This window comes from Rhinatrema bivittatum, chromosome 2 (genome assembly GCF_901001135.1).
Source record: "Rhinatrema bivittatum chromosome 2, aRhiBiv1.1, whole genome shotgun sequence".
In the NCBI taxonomy this organism is placed as follows: domain Eukaryota; kingdom Metazoa; phylum Chordata; class Amphibia; order Gymnophiona; family Rhinatrematidae; genus Rhinatrema; species Rhinatrema bivittatum.
In genome coordinates, this window is record NC_042616.1 from 494,075,163 (window position 1) to 494,090,668 (window position 15,506).

At 47.0% G+C, this 15,506-nt stretch overlaps 1 protein-coding gene and 1 long non-coding RNA gene across 6 annotated transcripts in view; one reads left to right on the forward strand and one right to left on the reverse strand.

Annotated features, from left to right (window-relative positions):
• The window catches only part of LOC115085058, an 82,236-nt gene that overhangs the window by 53,731 nt on the left and 12,999 nt on the right, over window positions 1-15,506 (forward strand). The window contains exon 2 of one of the 2 annotated variants that reach the window (XR_003854704.1): window positions 6,555-6,633. The exons of the other annotated variant lie outside the window; for it this stretch is intronic. This is a non-coding gene — a long non-coding RNA (uncharacterized LOC115085058). The remainder of the gene's footprint in view (window positions 1-6,554; window positions 6,634-15,506) is intronic. 2 annotated transcript variants of the gene reach the window in all.
• The window catches only part of DSP (desmoplakin), a 169,984-nt gene that overhangs the window by 39,517 nt on the left and 114,961 nt on the right, over window positions 1-15,506 (reverse strand). For all 4 annotated transcript variants that reach the window (XM_029590612.1, XM_029590610.1, XM_029590613.1 and 1 more), the window contains exons 18-19: window positions 11,291-11,484; window positions 5,489-5,651 (exon numbers count right to left, since the gene is read on the reverse strand). In XM_029590612.1, coding sequence (XP_029446472.1) covers window positions 5,489-5,651; window positions 11,291-11,484 — 357 coding nt within the window. The remainder of the gene's footprint in view (window positions 1-5,488; window positions 5,652-11,290; window positions 11,485-15,506) is intronic.

The following is a 15,506-nucleotide window of genomic DNA, read 5'->3' on the forward strand; positions in this document are numbered from 1 at the left end:
GGATGAGAGGCCACAGACCTCCCCCACAACTTGCCCTCAAGGGAACCCAAAGCGGATACATGTACGCGGAAGCAGCCATAGGCCAAACCCTTTGTCAATCCCTCCTGCAAATAAGCTAAAATCTGAGAAATGTCCACAGAGAGGGGATCCAATCACCGCTGTAGGCACCATGACTCAAAAAAAACTCCCTCCAGACCCTGACATAAGCCAGAGACATGGTGGGTCTCCAAGCCTGAAGGAGGGTAGAAATAACTTGTTCGTTCCGAATAGCCTTTCAGACACAACCGCCGCCTTTCAAAGCCAAGCCGTGAAACAAAAGTGATCCTCCTGATCCAAAAAAATATGGGTCCTTGACTGAGCAAGCGAGGCAGATGGGCCAATCTGAACAGTCCCTCTATCGCAAACTGCACAAGATCCGTGAACCACAGTCGCTGTGGCCACTCCGGCGCCACCAGCACCACTGACCCCGGATGTGTCTCTGTGTCTGCAGAACTCTCCTAACTAGAAGGTACAGAAGAAATATGTACAGAAGCATCCCAATCGGTCAAGGACACACCAGAGCATCCAGCCCCACTGTGCTGACCTCTCTTCCACGACTGAAAACCTCACCAACTTTGCGTTGGCCTACGTTGCCATAAGATCCAACTGGGGAATGCTTCACCTGGCACGAATGCAATTCCAAGCTTCCAGGGACAACTCCCACTCCCCTGGATTCAACTGCTGCCTCCTGAGGAAATCCGCCTGCCCATTGGCCGTACCCACAACAAGAGACATCGCTGTTCCCTCGATATGGAGTTCCGCCCAAAGAACAACTGTCGAGCTTCCAGAGCCACTGCATGAACCTATGTTCCTCCTTGCTGGTTGACGTATGCCACTGACGTGAAATTGTCCAAAAATACGCAAACTATCCTGCCTCTGATCCAGGAAAAGAAGGCCTCCAGCGCCTGTTGTACCGCACTTTTTTCCAGATGATTAACAGACCAGGACTTCTCCTCCACTGACGAAGCCCTTGGGCAGTTCACCCCAGGCACACTACTTCCCAACTTTGAGACTGGCGTCTGTGGCCATCACCTAGAATCTCATAGACGTGGGAAAGACAGATGAAACTCCTCTGACAAGGGATTCCACCTGGACAAGAGCATGTTCTGTAATGGACTCGTGTGTGTGAATGCCCACAGAACCAAATCCATGGACCCCAGAACCTGCAAATAACCCCAGGCATTTGACACAGACAGCCGCAACAAATGTGTCACCTGTGCCTGCAACTTGGTCAACCTGTCCGGGGTCAGAAACACCCTGCCCTTCTGGGTTTCGAAAAACTCTCCCAGATATTCAAACGACTGAGTCGGAACTAGGTGACTCTTCGTCACATTCACCACCCAACCCAACCACCGCAAGTTTCCATGAGTCGCTGGAGCGACTGTACGCACTCCCTCTTCCATCTTCACAGGAACGAGTCAATTGTCCAGATGCTGATGTACCAAAATCTCTTCTCGTCAAAGAGCTGCTGCCACTATGAACATCACCTCCTAGCTGTGGCCAGGCTGAAGGGAAAAGCTCAAAACTGGAAGTGCTGCCTCAACACTATGAATCGAGGAAAACTTCTGAGGGTCCTTTCGCTTAATAGCGTCTGCAGAGTCCCCCCCACTGCCTCTTGTTTGCTTCGAGATGCAATGTGGGACTCCAGAAAAGCCTCCCTGATAGGGCACGAAAATTCTAGAGCATAGCCATCTCTCACTACCTCTAGAACCCAACGGTCCGAGGTAATCTTGGCCCACCCCTCATAAAAGCAGGACAATATGCCTTCTACCAGTTCTACAGAGGAATGGGTGATGTTGGTTTCATTACGATGACCTTTCACTACCACCCCTTGGCCAGAAACATCCCTGGAAGATCTGTGGGTGCCTTGAAAGGACTGCTGCCATCCCACCAACTGCTTCACTCCCACACCAGAGGAGGGCTTGCCTGATCAGAACCTGCGTGACTCCCGAAATTGGGACAGAGATGGAAAAACCTTCTTGCCAGTTTTCCTATTCTCAGGCAACCTGTTCCCTTTGGACTCCCCCAAAGTCTTCAACAGCTGGTCCAAATCCTCCCCAACAAGGAACGCCCCCTTAAAGGGAAGATTATACAACTATGCCTTGGACCACATGTCAGCCGACCAATTTCACTACAACTAAAGCCTGCGAGCTACTACTGCCGAGACCATGCTTCTGGCTGAAATATGCATGAAGTCATAAAGCACTTCCGCAACATAAGCCACTCCAGCCTCCAAGCACACCAACTGCAGAGAACTGGCATCCCCTGATGAGGCTTGCTCTTGTACCTTCTGCACCCAGCACAAACATGCTCTCTGCAGCACGCTGCCATACATCGCAGCTTGGAGCCTCAAAGTGGAAACGTCCGCTTCAATTGACTCTCCAATGTACAGTCCTGAACATCCATCAGAGTGGCAGCCTCCGCTACCGGGATGGTTGTCTTCTGTGTCACTGCTGACACCACTGCATCCACCTTCAGCACCCGAAGGAGCTCCAAGGTCTCATCCATTAGGGGGAAACACTTTGCTATGACCCTGCCAACCTTTAGACCCACTTCCGGACAGTTCCACTCCCGGTTCACCAACTTTTGAATCTTCTTAGGCAAGGGAAAGGCACTGGATGGGCCCCGGAGCCCACCCAGGACTGGATTCACACCCTCATTATCCAACTCTTCCTGGGTCACCTTAACCCCCAATTCCTGTGACACCTGAGAAATAAAGGGAAACCATTTGTCCTTCTTAAACAAGCAGCCCACCCTAGGGTCATCTCCTTCTGACACCGGAAACATGTCCAGATCTGGACCATTATTCACATCCAGGGCCATGTCCGCGTCCCCAACTTAGGACTTTTGGAAACACGATGGGGAGGCTTCCCTTTCAGACATTTAACCCCCATCTCCTTCCTCCCAAGGAAGGCCTTATCGAGAAACAGAACAAATTCCGGTGAGAAATCTTCGGGATCCCCAACCCCCTGCTCAAGAAGGCTGTCATCTGAATCCCCTCCCCTATCCTGTCACTTCTGCACTACAGGTGACAGGAGGGGAATCCTTGGAGGCCGCAGGCCCCATTCCGCGATCCCGTCCCCCCGGGCTCCCCTAAGACAGCAGCTGAGGCCCCTGACGAATGGCGGGCCCTCTTTTCCAATGCCTCCCCCCATCCCCGGTGAGGTCCCTGCATCTCCTGCTGTGCAGCCAGCACACAGGGACCTACTGCTGAGCTGAGCGGACCCGACACCGCAGGTCCTGCAGACCGCAACATGCGGCTTTGACGCAAGCACAAACTCGGCGCGCTCAAAGTGCCCAGAAAGCCACACACACAGCTGAAGACGCCGCACGGCTTTGGCGCGAGCACAAACTCCGCCCGCTTAAAGTGCCAAGCAGACCATACATGCGGCTGAAAGCGGCGCGTGACTATGGCACAAACACAACTCGGTCGCTGAAAGCACTCAGTAGGCCGCATACACAGCTGAAGCCGCCATGCCACACACACACACACGTGGCACGCACAAAAATACCCGGCAAGCCGCACGTCGCTGAAAAGATCAGCGCTGGCTCGAACGGCACACAAAAGTCAAGCCGCACCCTACCAGGCACCCTGGTGCAATCAACCGCTCTGCCGTGACCTCCCTCAAACCCCTGGGGAGAAGGGACCAAGGAAAAAACCTCCCTCAGATTTCCCCTCCTACAAACACCGACAGCTCCCACTGTCACAGGCGCACTCACCGTCTCAGCCTGCTGCAACAAGAAAGCCTTTTTTTTTTTTTTTTTTAAACAAAAGCTTAAAAGACAAACAACTGGCTACTTCCCTGAGAGGGCAGCGAACACTCATGAAGAGACTTCAGAAGCCCTCAGGGAGCCAGTCCCCTGGCTATCAGGACCTCTGGCCAGGTGAGGCTGAACACCAGCAGTCAGGGGTTTCCAACCTCCTGGTCACCGTGCTCCACCTGAGGGATGGTCCACGAAGGGAGCCTCCGGAACTTCTCCAAAAAATCTCTCTCTAACTTTAATTCCTTTTTTTTTGTCAGACTGCAGATTTGCATGTCTAACATCTGCCGGCGACAGAGAAATACTGAGGGACTGCAGATGGAACTCTCAGTTATGTAGCAGTGCCTCAAAGTTTTTGTTCTCTGCCTCCCATCTGCTGGTAGGGATGCAAAACCTACATGTCTGGACTGATCTGGGTATGAACAGGAACGCTTATTTTCAGCACTAGGCACTGAACTTAGGAACCCGGGCAAATGAACTTCATGTCTAAATTTAGGACCCTAAGTTTCAGGAGGTCCATGTTCAAAGGGACTTAAGCCAGACAAACCCAGTAATTTCAGTTTCCTGTTGCTCTGAAAGCCTCTGACTTAGCAAGGTGAATTCAGCTGGATAAAATAAACCGGATAAGTTGGAGGCATTCAGGGGGAATTCCAGGGTATTAAGTTAACAGGATAAGTTAGCTAGATAATACCAATATTCAGTATTATCCAGCTAACTTAGCCAGACCTAAACTTAGCTGGATAAACTTATCCAGCTACCTATGTATCATAGCCGGATATATTTAGAGGTGCACCCACACCACTGAATATCTCGACCAAATTAGCTAAATAAGTTTATCTGCCTGACTTTACTGGCCACTTAGCAGCTCAATATTGAACCCCCAGCTGCCTACATCTAGATGAATGTTCAGCTAAAAACTTAGGGGTAAATTGTTAAAGCCTCACGTGTGCATCCATGGGCACAGGACGCACCAATTTTATAATATACGCGTATTGCTGCGTGTATGTTATAAAATCTGATACCTGCGCGCATATGCACGCCTGATTTTGTATCGGCGCACGCATGTGCGCGCGGGTACCCACTCACGCGTGCGGGGGGGGGGGGGGGGGTGGGATTTTTTAACATACTTGTGGCGACGCGATTGGGACTTTACCCAGTCCACTCCAGTAAAGGAGGGAACTTCCCTAACCCCCTAACTAACCTTCCTCCCTTTTCCCCTCTCCACCCCAACCCCTAAACCCACTCTAACTATCTTATTTTTTTTTATTTCAGAACTTACCCGTTCGACAGAGCAGGAATAAGTTCCATGTGCCGGCCAGCTGCTGGCTTGTGCTGTCCCGGCTGGCCCCCGCCCAGACCCCATCCTCGGCCTGCCCCTTTTGATTGAAGCCGGTCTTCGGCACGTACACGGAGATACGCGCGTAGCTGGGGGCCCTTTAAAAATCCCTGCGGCACGTTTGTGGCCCGGCCACACGCGTATCTCCGTGTTTTTTTTTTACGTGTGTCGGCATTTTAAAATTTAGCCGTTAGGTCCCTAAATTTTAGGCAGTGATCATTTTTTGAGACTTGACCCCCTTAGGTCTCCGAACAACAGTTCTGTGCTAGATTTCATCCCCTCAGTTTCAAGCAAATTATTTCACTTGTTTCAGAGTTAATGAGTCACAATATGTGCACAGTTACTTGTTACCTTCTGCTCATTCAGGTATCTCATAACAGTATGCGAATCTGGAAACTTTGCTGATTCTATCATGTCCTGGCGGTGCTTGGTATCACTAATCCACTTGCTAAGCACCTGATAGAGCTCTCGGTAATTTCTCAACTCTTTGCCTTGTTTCTCCAGTTCCCAAGACCTGTACAGAGCAGAGAATAAAAATACAATTCCTTCTTATAATTTCTCTCTATGGATTCAAGTCTGGTTTGTCATATTTTGCTCCCAGAGAAAACATGTCCATCCATCAATGTGTTTTTCCTTATTACAATCAAGTTGGTGAAGAATGGGCGGAGCACTTAGGATGTTTCACAGAGTTGCAAGAACAGCTTTTTTCATATCTAGGATTTAGTACCGAGATGCCAGTCCTCTCTGATTCGAATGTTCTATTGTTGTAGCTTAGTTCTAGCTTTAATAATTGAGATGGTACATCTCTCTATGAATATGAACAGAGGAGATGGGTGTGCTGCTATTAAGCAACTGAACGGCACTCAAACGCTCCAGCATCATCACCCTGTTTGTTAATCCTGGAATGCTGGGTTTCTTTATCTTTATGTACTGGCAGCTGCTTGGTAGACTGGGAAACATCTGATTCCACCTGCCAATATAAAACAGTTTTGAAGCGCCAATCTGCAGCTAGGTCCCTTTTGCTTTGTCCATGCCTATGTATTCATTCATTTTGGGAACATCACCCTAAACGTCTACAACATATAAACATTTGCATGCATGGTTGTGGAGACCATGATCATATCCCAGCCTCCTTGTTTCTGCACTTCTTTCCGTATCCTCCGACTTGGTTATTGCAAAAGGACATTTGTGAAAACAACGCAGAGACCTCTCCTATTTTTTTGTTGTCATTGCTACTTGTTAATTTGCAGCTGATCAGAATATTTATGACAATGGAAAATAAAATATTCCTAGCTTCAGCATAATGTCAATAAACCAAAAGTACTGTGCCATTTTTGGATGTGTAAGGTATAATATTAATTCATGCTAGCGATCAGAAATGGAGAAATTACCTACCTGATAATTTCATTTTCCTTAGTGTAGACAGATGAACTCAGTATCCCGCTCACAGAGAAGGAGGGCCTTGGAAAGAGAACCTCGACATTAAACAGTTACAGGTAAGCCATTGCCTACCCCTAGGTCAGGAAACCCGCAGTTAGTCTGGTGTCTGTGTTAACTTGGTTGAGCGCACTGGCGGTCTCCGGTTTTTGAAATCAGTTTAATCAAGTTTGATCAGTTTTAATCAAGTTGTTTACTCAAGATATATATCCACAATGGCTTTTTGAGGAGGATATTGAAGGGCTGAGGTCACTGCAGGGGTGTATCTAGGTTGATGTCAGCTTTGAAATCTGACTTCGTCTCCCATCTGCTAGCAGAAGAGCACATAACCCACTGGTCCTGAGTCCATCTGGCTACATGCTAGGAAAATGGGTTTTGTGAATATTACCCTGGAGGAAGCATTGTACACATAAAAAAGTAAGCATGGAAGCAATTTCACGTGTTCTTTTTATGCGTACTACGAAGAGAGCAGGGAAATCATTTATGTATGTACTTCTGAATTTCAAATGGATGTACGTAAACATGTAGTCATGTACATTGCTTTCTAGCGGGTCAAGACAATAATATTGCATTAAAAAAAAAAGATCTCATACAATTCTGTAATAAATCTTATCTCCAGAAGAAGGAAGTTCCATAGCATTGGTCCGGGCGTCGAAAGGCATGTTCCTGGTAAAAGGCAGTCTATCAAATATAGGAAAATTGGTTCTTACCTGCTAATTTTCGTTCCTGTAATACCACAGATCAGTCCAGACCAGTTGGTTATGCACTCCCACCAGCAGATGGAGGCAGAGAACAAAGTTCAGTGTTTATCTCTACTTGTGCATGGGGATCAAATGGACTTTGTGAAGAGGAGACTCTCTATGTGCAACTCTAGGCATTTATTCAACATTCTGCACATGGCCAACCATGGGGGCAAGATGGGGCTAATTGTTTCTCTAGATACAGAAAAGGCCTTTGACCGTGTCTCTTGGTCATTTCTCTTCGTGCTTCTATGTAACGCAGGCTTGCCTGAGGTTTTTTTTGGCATGGTTTGGGGCTATGTATGCTTGACCCCATGCTAGCCTTCTCATTTATGGGGTTCTTTCACCATTTCTGTCTACAGGATGTCGCACACATCAAGGTTGCCCACTGTCCCCTCTGCTATAGAACCGCTGGCTGCGGCCATTAGGCAGGATCCTAATATTTCTGGGTTGCAATTTGGGAGTCGAGTACACAATATCCCTCTTTGTGCGAAGGATGTCTTGATTTACCTTTCCAATCCTCACGTCTCTGGTCCTTCCCTTCTTTTGCTGCCGGATAGATATGATAATCTGTCTGGCTATAAGATCAATTATGATAAATCTGAAATCTTTCCGATTGGATCGAGAGTAGCCTTTCCTATTTGCATGCTGGTCTTTAAGGTTATGCAGGATGGATTTCGATATCTTGGGATCTTTATATCTTGGGATTTATGCATTTTGTTTGCTAAAAATTTTGATTCCCTCTTGAGCAAGATTTGACATGACCTTCATTCATAGATGGATCTTCCTATTTCATGGGTTGGTCACATAAACTTGATAAAGATGAACATCCTTCCAGGTTATCAGTTTCAGCATGTTCCATGTAATAATACTAATCGGGTTTTTGATGCTCTGCACAGTGCATACTCCAAATTTATTTGGTGACAAAGACCAGAGTGCATATGTCTCAACCAACAATGGTTACCAAAGTGACAGGGGAAATGGCCCTTCCCAATATTCAGGTTTATTATTGGGCAGCCCGTCTTGTTTTTTTAAAATCTTGGTTTGGTCACAGCGATGCACCCTGGCTACATTTGGAGAACATACAAGCTGATGAGGTTGCCTTTCCTTTCAGTTTCTGATCCTCTGCAGTGCAAGGTGACTAGAAATAATCTCATCCTGGCCCACAAGTTACATGTGTGGGGCCAGTTACTGGCCTACTTGGGCTTAGATAAATACATTATTTTTTTTTAGCTCCTATATATAGGAAGCCTGTTCTGGCTATTCTTTTTCTGCAGTGTTGAAGGAATGGAAATCCTGTGATTTATATTATCTGGCTCAGCTTTGGGAGGATGGGATAATTCATACTTTTGAGTCCATTATTTACAATGATGTCATGCTTTGGCCAATCTTTTTTACCTTTCCACACCAATATGGTCCCTTGGAGGCTGGGAGACATTTCTGAATGAACCTGATTTTTTTCTCTAAATGGATTACAGCAAATGGAATGCAGACCTGGGTACGGCTTAGAATGCCCCTACTTGAAAGAATATTTGGTCTAATGCTCACCACAGCTCTCTATGTCAGAGGTGGGTTGAGTTGATGCACAGGACATATCGCATGTCTGTATTCTACTCTAAATTTTCCCCTAATTCTGAACCTATTTGTTGGAGAGGATGTAGCAAGTTGGATCGTTCATCCATATGTAGTGGCATTATTTATTTATTTATTTAAAAATATTTCTATACCGTCTTTTCAAACGAAGTCTGACCAAAACGGTTTACAAAATTAGATTATAAAAAAGATCAAAAATAAGTAACTAAAAAAAATTATTTTAACTAAAAACAGTAAAAAATAAAATAAAACCAAAAATAACAGGTAAAGTAAAGTAATAGGAGGAAAAAAAATACAATATATCTTTATAGACCCTACTCTTTTAAACAATGCTATACTATTTTTTTACAAAAACAAGTAAAAAGCCAGAAAAGATAAAAGTAGGATATCCTAGAGACTATGTCTCATGGAAACCAAAGCCCTAAGAGATAAGTAATTAAGCTATCAGTATGAGTAGATGATATCTACCTTATTGGGGTTAGGTATTCAAACTGTCAAGGTCTCCGAAAGCTATCTTGAATAGATAAGTTTTTACTGCCTTCTTGAATTCTTTATGGTTGGTAATTTGCCTTAACGTGTTGGGAAGTGAGTTCCACAACAAGGGTCCTGCTACTGAAAAGGCTCTTTCTCTGGTTATATTCAGTCTCGCCAGTCTAACTGTAGGAACATCAAGCAGGTATTTATTAGCGGATCTAATGTGTCTAGCCGGTTTGTATAACTGTAGTGATGTACAGAGCCAAGTTGAGTCTGGGTCATGTATTAAAGAATGAATAAGAGACAGGACTTTATATTTTACACGGAATTTAATAGGGAGCCAATGTAACTTGGACAAAATGGAGGAAATGTGATGTCTCATCGGCGAACCTGTTAACAATCGGGCTGCAGAATTCTGTACCTGTTGCAACAGTTTTAAGGTGGAATCTGGGAGACCCAAAAATAAGCTATTACAATAATCTAAACCAGCAAAAATAAGAGATTGAAGGACTGTTTGAAAGTCAGTTTTGAAAAGTAATGGTTTTAATCTTTTTAAGGCCATCCAGACAATTCTGGATGGCCATTACTCAAGAGATTGCTGACATTTTGGATTTTCTAGTATATATAGCGCCTATGATGGACTTGCTGGGTCAATAGGATGGGTCCCTGATACCTCAGAAAAATAGACGTCTGGTGGCACACTTGTTGCTAGCGGCCTAGTTTACTATTGCTACTTTTTAGAAATGTAACCCTTGTTTAGCTCACTAAACAAGGGTTTAGTGAGCTAAACAAGGCTCAGCCTCACAATATTGGCGATCTTGAATGGCTGCAATATGTCCTAAAGAATGAACAGTTTAAATTCAGAGCTTCCTGAGATGTATTTCACCACTACTATGCAATCCCATTGCTACAGTAATTAGTTCTTTTCTGTTGAGCAGGAACGCTGTAGTGTAATTGAAGACCTGTGTGCACTTGATGTCCTATTCATTATCATTGTACATGTGGTATGTAATTTGTGTACTTTCATATGAATTATTTTTGTATGTCTAGAAAGTCTTTAAATAAAGAGTTTCAAAAATATATATATACTCCTTGTGCTTAAGATTTCCCATTAATAAGATAGCTCCAGGTAAAATGAAGTTGCAGTATCTTCCGAGTGTAACTTTTCAGGAAGTGGCTCATTGTGTGACAGACCGTGTGTATGATTAGCTTAACCATATCTAGCCTATATTCCCCAAGAGACAGTCCAAACAACAAATTGCAAATATCATATTCCCTTTTACACTCTGATCCTCTAAGTGGGGAGGGAAATAGTCAAAGGCTTTTCCCTGGGTAAAAATGCATTTCACTTGTGGTCGTGGGGGCTTTGATTATTGTCCAACTTGTCAGAGGATAAATTTATGCAAGTTGGTCAATAATGCACATACTTATAGGAGCGGAGGGGACAGAGAGAGGAATTCTGCATGTAGCTTTGATTATTCAGATTTACCCGTGTAATTTCCAACTGAGAAATTACCTGCAGAAGAAGCAGGCAATAATCAAAGCAAAAACTTGTGCGGCCTTTTGATTTGTATATTTGGTGCATTTGGAGTCTGTATCAATGCCTCTATTTTAAAACAGTGGAAGTAAGGTCCTCTCTCTGCTCTGGTGATAGGTCTGGAGATTAATATTTGCTGGCATCAAAGAAGCACAAAAAGATTTGGCTTTAGTGGAGAAGTTCAGCTTGGACACATGGCACGGTAGACAAGAGATGGTGAGGGCTCTGTGAGCAGTTTTTCGATGACACAGAAGTCAGTGCCTGCAAACTGAGAGCATGACGTGAAGACTCAAATTTTGGTGCAACATCATTCTTGCAGGTTCCATGAAAAATTCTGTTCTGACCCACATAGTCAAAATCACTAAAGCATACCTGTCATCAATTTCTTTTTCAATTCTCTGCCAACGGTCTGTCAGCTGATTTACTTTCTCACTGAACTTGGAGATGTCCACGTCGTACTGCGGGAATGACTGGGAGAGCTGGTTGTTAATTTGCATGCTGTTCTGCAGCTCCATTTCCATTGCTTTCAGCAAGGACTTCTTCTGATCCAATTCAGCTCTCATTTTCTAACAGAGCGAGAGGAAAAGGAAGGAAGGGGATGGGAAAAAATAAACCAACAAGAAAATAAATCAGTGAAACGATTCCTTTCCCCATCAATAATATTTATTCAGACAGATATAGATTAGACTTTGTCAAAGTTTTTTTTATTGTTTCTTGATACAAATACTTTTTTTGCACAAACTGATGCAGGTTGTCATCTTTCAGCTGTTCCATGACCCATAGCAGATTCATATCAAAGGGGCCTTGCATGAACTGTCTCCCACCCTCATTGGACCCTGCTACAGGGTAGAACAGCTAAGGGAGGAAACCAAAAGGATGCAAGGCCTCATTTGTGTTTTGTTTTTTTTTTATGGCAGGATTCCCAAGACTCTCCACAGCTAGTTGGCTATTCAGCTTATCCACAATGAATATACAAGAGATAAATGTGTAAGCGATGTTGCTGTGGTGAGACACATAGGCACTCACAGACAGCTGGAGGAGGTTTGCTGGCCAGAGACTGGTCTAGGGCTTCAAGTATATGAGCCCCCCCCCCTTGGGTTCCGGGGGGGGGGGGGGCTATGAGAACAGCGTAGGTGGTGGTCCAGAGCCAGACAGGGGACAGAGGCAAGTAGCGAGCAAGGAAAGTCAGAATCCAGGCAAGGTGTCAGTGGCAGGTGGCAAACAAAATAGAATCAGATGCAAGAGTCAGTTGGCAGGGAAGACAAAGAGGAGGACTGACACAGCAGGGGGAGCTGGATATGAGGCAGATTTTTTCTCGTGCATGTTCATTCTGAATATTCGCAACCCATCTGGCTGTGGAGTAACCAGGACAGGTTTCGGAAGTCCTAGTTTATGGCAGGTTTCTCTGTATTATTTCATATATTCTGCTGCATTTTACTATGAAGTTACTTTTTTTACAGTGAGTTTCATTTTTAAATGCCCATTTTTAAACAAACATTATAAAATACAGTGCACTCAACCCAAAAGCATCGACACCCAGTAGGGTGGGTGCCCTAGGTGAATGAAAACATGGCTTACCCTTGAATCATTCAAAGTTCCATGCGTAACGGCAGCCAAGGGTGGGATGCTGAGTCCATCTGTCTACACTAAGGAAAACGAAATTATCAGGTAAGTAATTTCTTCATTTCCTAGCGTGTAGCAGATAGACTCAGGACCAATGGGATGTATAAAAGCTACTCCCGAACCGGGTGGGAAGCTGCCCGTGACCCACTTAGTACTGCCCTTGCAAATGCTGTGTCCTCCCTAGCCTGAACATCCAGACGGTAGAAACTGGAGAAGGTGTGGATGGAGGACCATGTCGCCACCCTGCAGATCTCTGCGGATGACAGCATTCTGGTTTCTGCCCAGGATACTACCTGGGCTCTGGTAGAATGGGCCTTGACCTGTAGAGGCAGAGGCCTGCCTGAATCTACGTAGGCCGCCTTGATGACTTCCTTGATCCAGTGGACTATGGTTGCCCGCGAGGCCACTTCCCCTTTTGTCTCTTCCCTGCTGAGGAAGTCCGCCGTGGTGTTGTCTTTCCCGGTGATGTGGACGGCCGAGATCTCTTGGAGGTTTACTTCCGCCTACATCATTAGGGGCTCTTTTTCCAGAGACACCTGTTGGCTTCTGGTTCCTCCCTGACTGTTCATGTAGGCCACTGTAGTGGCGTTGTCTGACATTACTCTGACCGCTTTGTCTCGGAGTCTGTGGGCGAAGCGTAGGCAGGCTAGTCTGACTGCCCACACTTCTAGGCGGTTGATGTTCAATCCCGCCTCTTCCGTGTTCCACTGCCCTTGGGCGGTTAATTCCTCACAGTGAGCTCCCCATCCTCGTAGGCTGGCGTCTGTGGTGAGCAGGGTCCAGGTTGGGGAGGATAGTCTTGCTCCCTGGCTCAGGTGGCTGGCCAGTAGCCACCACCATATCTGGGTCCGAACCCTGCCCGGGAGTGATAGACGTACGGCGTAGTTCTGAGACAGCGGATTTCATCGTGATAGAAGTGAGTGCTGCAGGGGTCTCATGTGAGCTCGTGCCCATGGCACTACTTCCAGTGTGGATGCCAAACTGAGGACTTGCAGGTGATCCCATGCTGTAGGTCGAGGTTCACTCAACAGGCTTTGTAACCGGTTCCACAGTTTTGATCTCCTTGTGGGAGTCAGGCTGAGCTTGTCTTCTTTGGTGTCGAATCGGACTCCTAGGTACTCTAGAGACTGTGAGGGCTGCAGACAACTTTTGTTTGTGTTGACCACCCATCCTAGGCTCTCCAGTAGTGTTTTGGCTCTGTTGGTTGCTTGGCGGCTTTCCTCTGGGGATTTCACTCTGATCATCCAATCGTCTAGGTAAGGATGTACGAGAATTCCTTCCTTCCTCAATGTTACCCCCCACCACCACTATGATCTTGGTGAACGTCCGGGGTGCTGTGGCTAACCCGAAGGGTAGTGCCCGGAACTGGTAGTGGTGGTTCAGGATTTTGAAGCGTAGATAGCGCTGGTGTTCCTGATGAACTGGGATGTGTAGGTAGGCCTCCAAAAGATCCAGGGATGTGAGAAACTCTCCCGGTTGTATCGCCCTTATTACGGATCGCAGGGTTTCCATGTGGAAGCGGGGAATCCTCAGGTGGCGGTTGACCGACTTGAGGTCCAGGATGGGCCTGAACGTCCCCTCTTTCTTGGGGACGATAAAATAAATGGAATAATGCCCAGTATTTATTTCTTGTGGAGGCACTGGGGTTATGGCCTCGAGGGCCAGTAGTCTGGTTAGTGTAGCTTCCATTGCTACCCTCTTGGCGAGGTCATGGCAGGGGGACTCCACGAACTTGTCTGGAGGGGTTTGTAGAAAATCTAGATAGTAACCCTCCCGAATGATGGCTAGGACCCACTTGTCCGCAGTTATCTCGACCCATCTGTGGTAGAATAGGGCTAGTCTGCCCCCTATGGCTTCTTCCCTTGGATGGGTCGGCTGAATCTCATTGTGGGGTATGGCTGGGGCCTGAACCCGAGCTGGTTCCCCTCTTGTTGTGCTTGGTCCAAAAGGACTGGTTCCTGCCGTAGGGCGGGGCGCTTGATAGTTGCTTCTGTATGGATTGAAGTGCTGTGAACTTCTGCCCCTGGAGGGCCGGGGGAAGGGTCACTGGTTCTTCTTCGTCCTGTCCCCCGGTAGACGCGGCAATGGGGACTTGCCCCATTTGTTGGCCAGTTTCTCTAGCTCGCTGCCGAACAGGAGGGATCCTTTGAAGGGCATCCTTGTGAGGCGAGTTTTGGAAGATGCGTCGGCCGACCAGCTTCGGAGCCAGAGTTGCCTCCTGGCAGCCACCGCAGATGACACTCCGCTGGCCGCTGTGCGCACTAGATCAGAAGCAGCGACCAAAGGAATAACACTGCTGGTTCCATGACTTCTCCAGGGGTGTTGCTCCTTGTCTGAGATAAGCAGGCACGTGTCACTATGGTGCAGCAGGCCGCTATTTGTAGGGACATAGTGGCTACGTCAAAAGACTGTTTAAGGATGGATTCCAGGCACCGGTCATATGCATCTTTGAGCGCTGTTCCTCCATCCACTGGGATAGTAGCGTGCTTCGAGACTGCACAGACCATGGCATCAACTCGTGGGCATGTGAGAAGAACTTTGGTCGCCGGGTCCAGGGGGTACATGGCTGCCATAGCTCGTCCCCCTTTGAAAGTGGACTCTGGAGCGTTCCATTCCAGGTCAATTAGCTGCTGCACGGCCTGTAACAGTGGGAAATGGCAGGAGGGCTGGCGGAGGCCCTCCAGTAGGGGATTCGGCTTGGGTTCCCCCCGAAGCATCTAGGCCGGATTAGCGAGCTCCCTCAGGCTGTGGGTGACCAGGTCAGGGAGCTCGTCCTTGGTGAAAAAGCGTCTCATGGTTCGGTGAGGCTCTGTCCCCGGGGGTAGTTCCCCCTCTTCTAGGGGCTCTGCTTCCTCTTCAGAGTTGTCCGTGTCCCCAGAGATGGGGCTCCTGGGTGGTGGAAACCTTTGTCTAGGCCTCGAGGGGCCTGGGGCATAGAGGTCCTCTGGCGGAAGGTGTGGCTGGT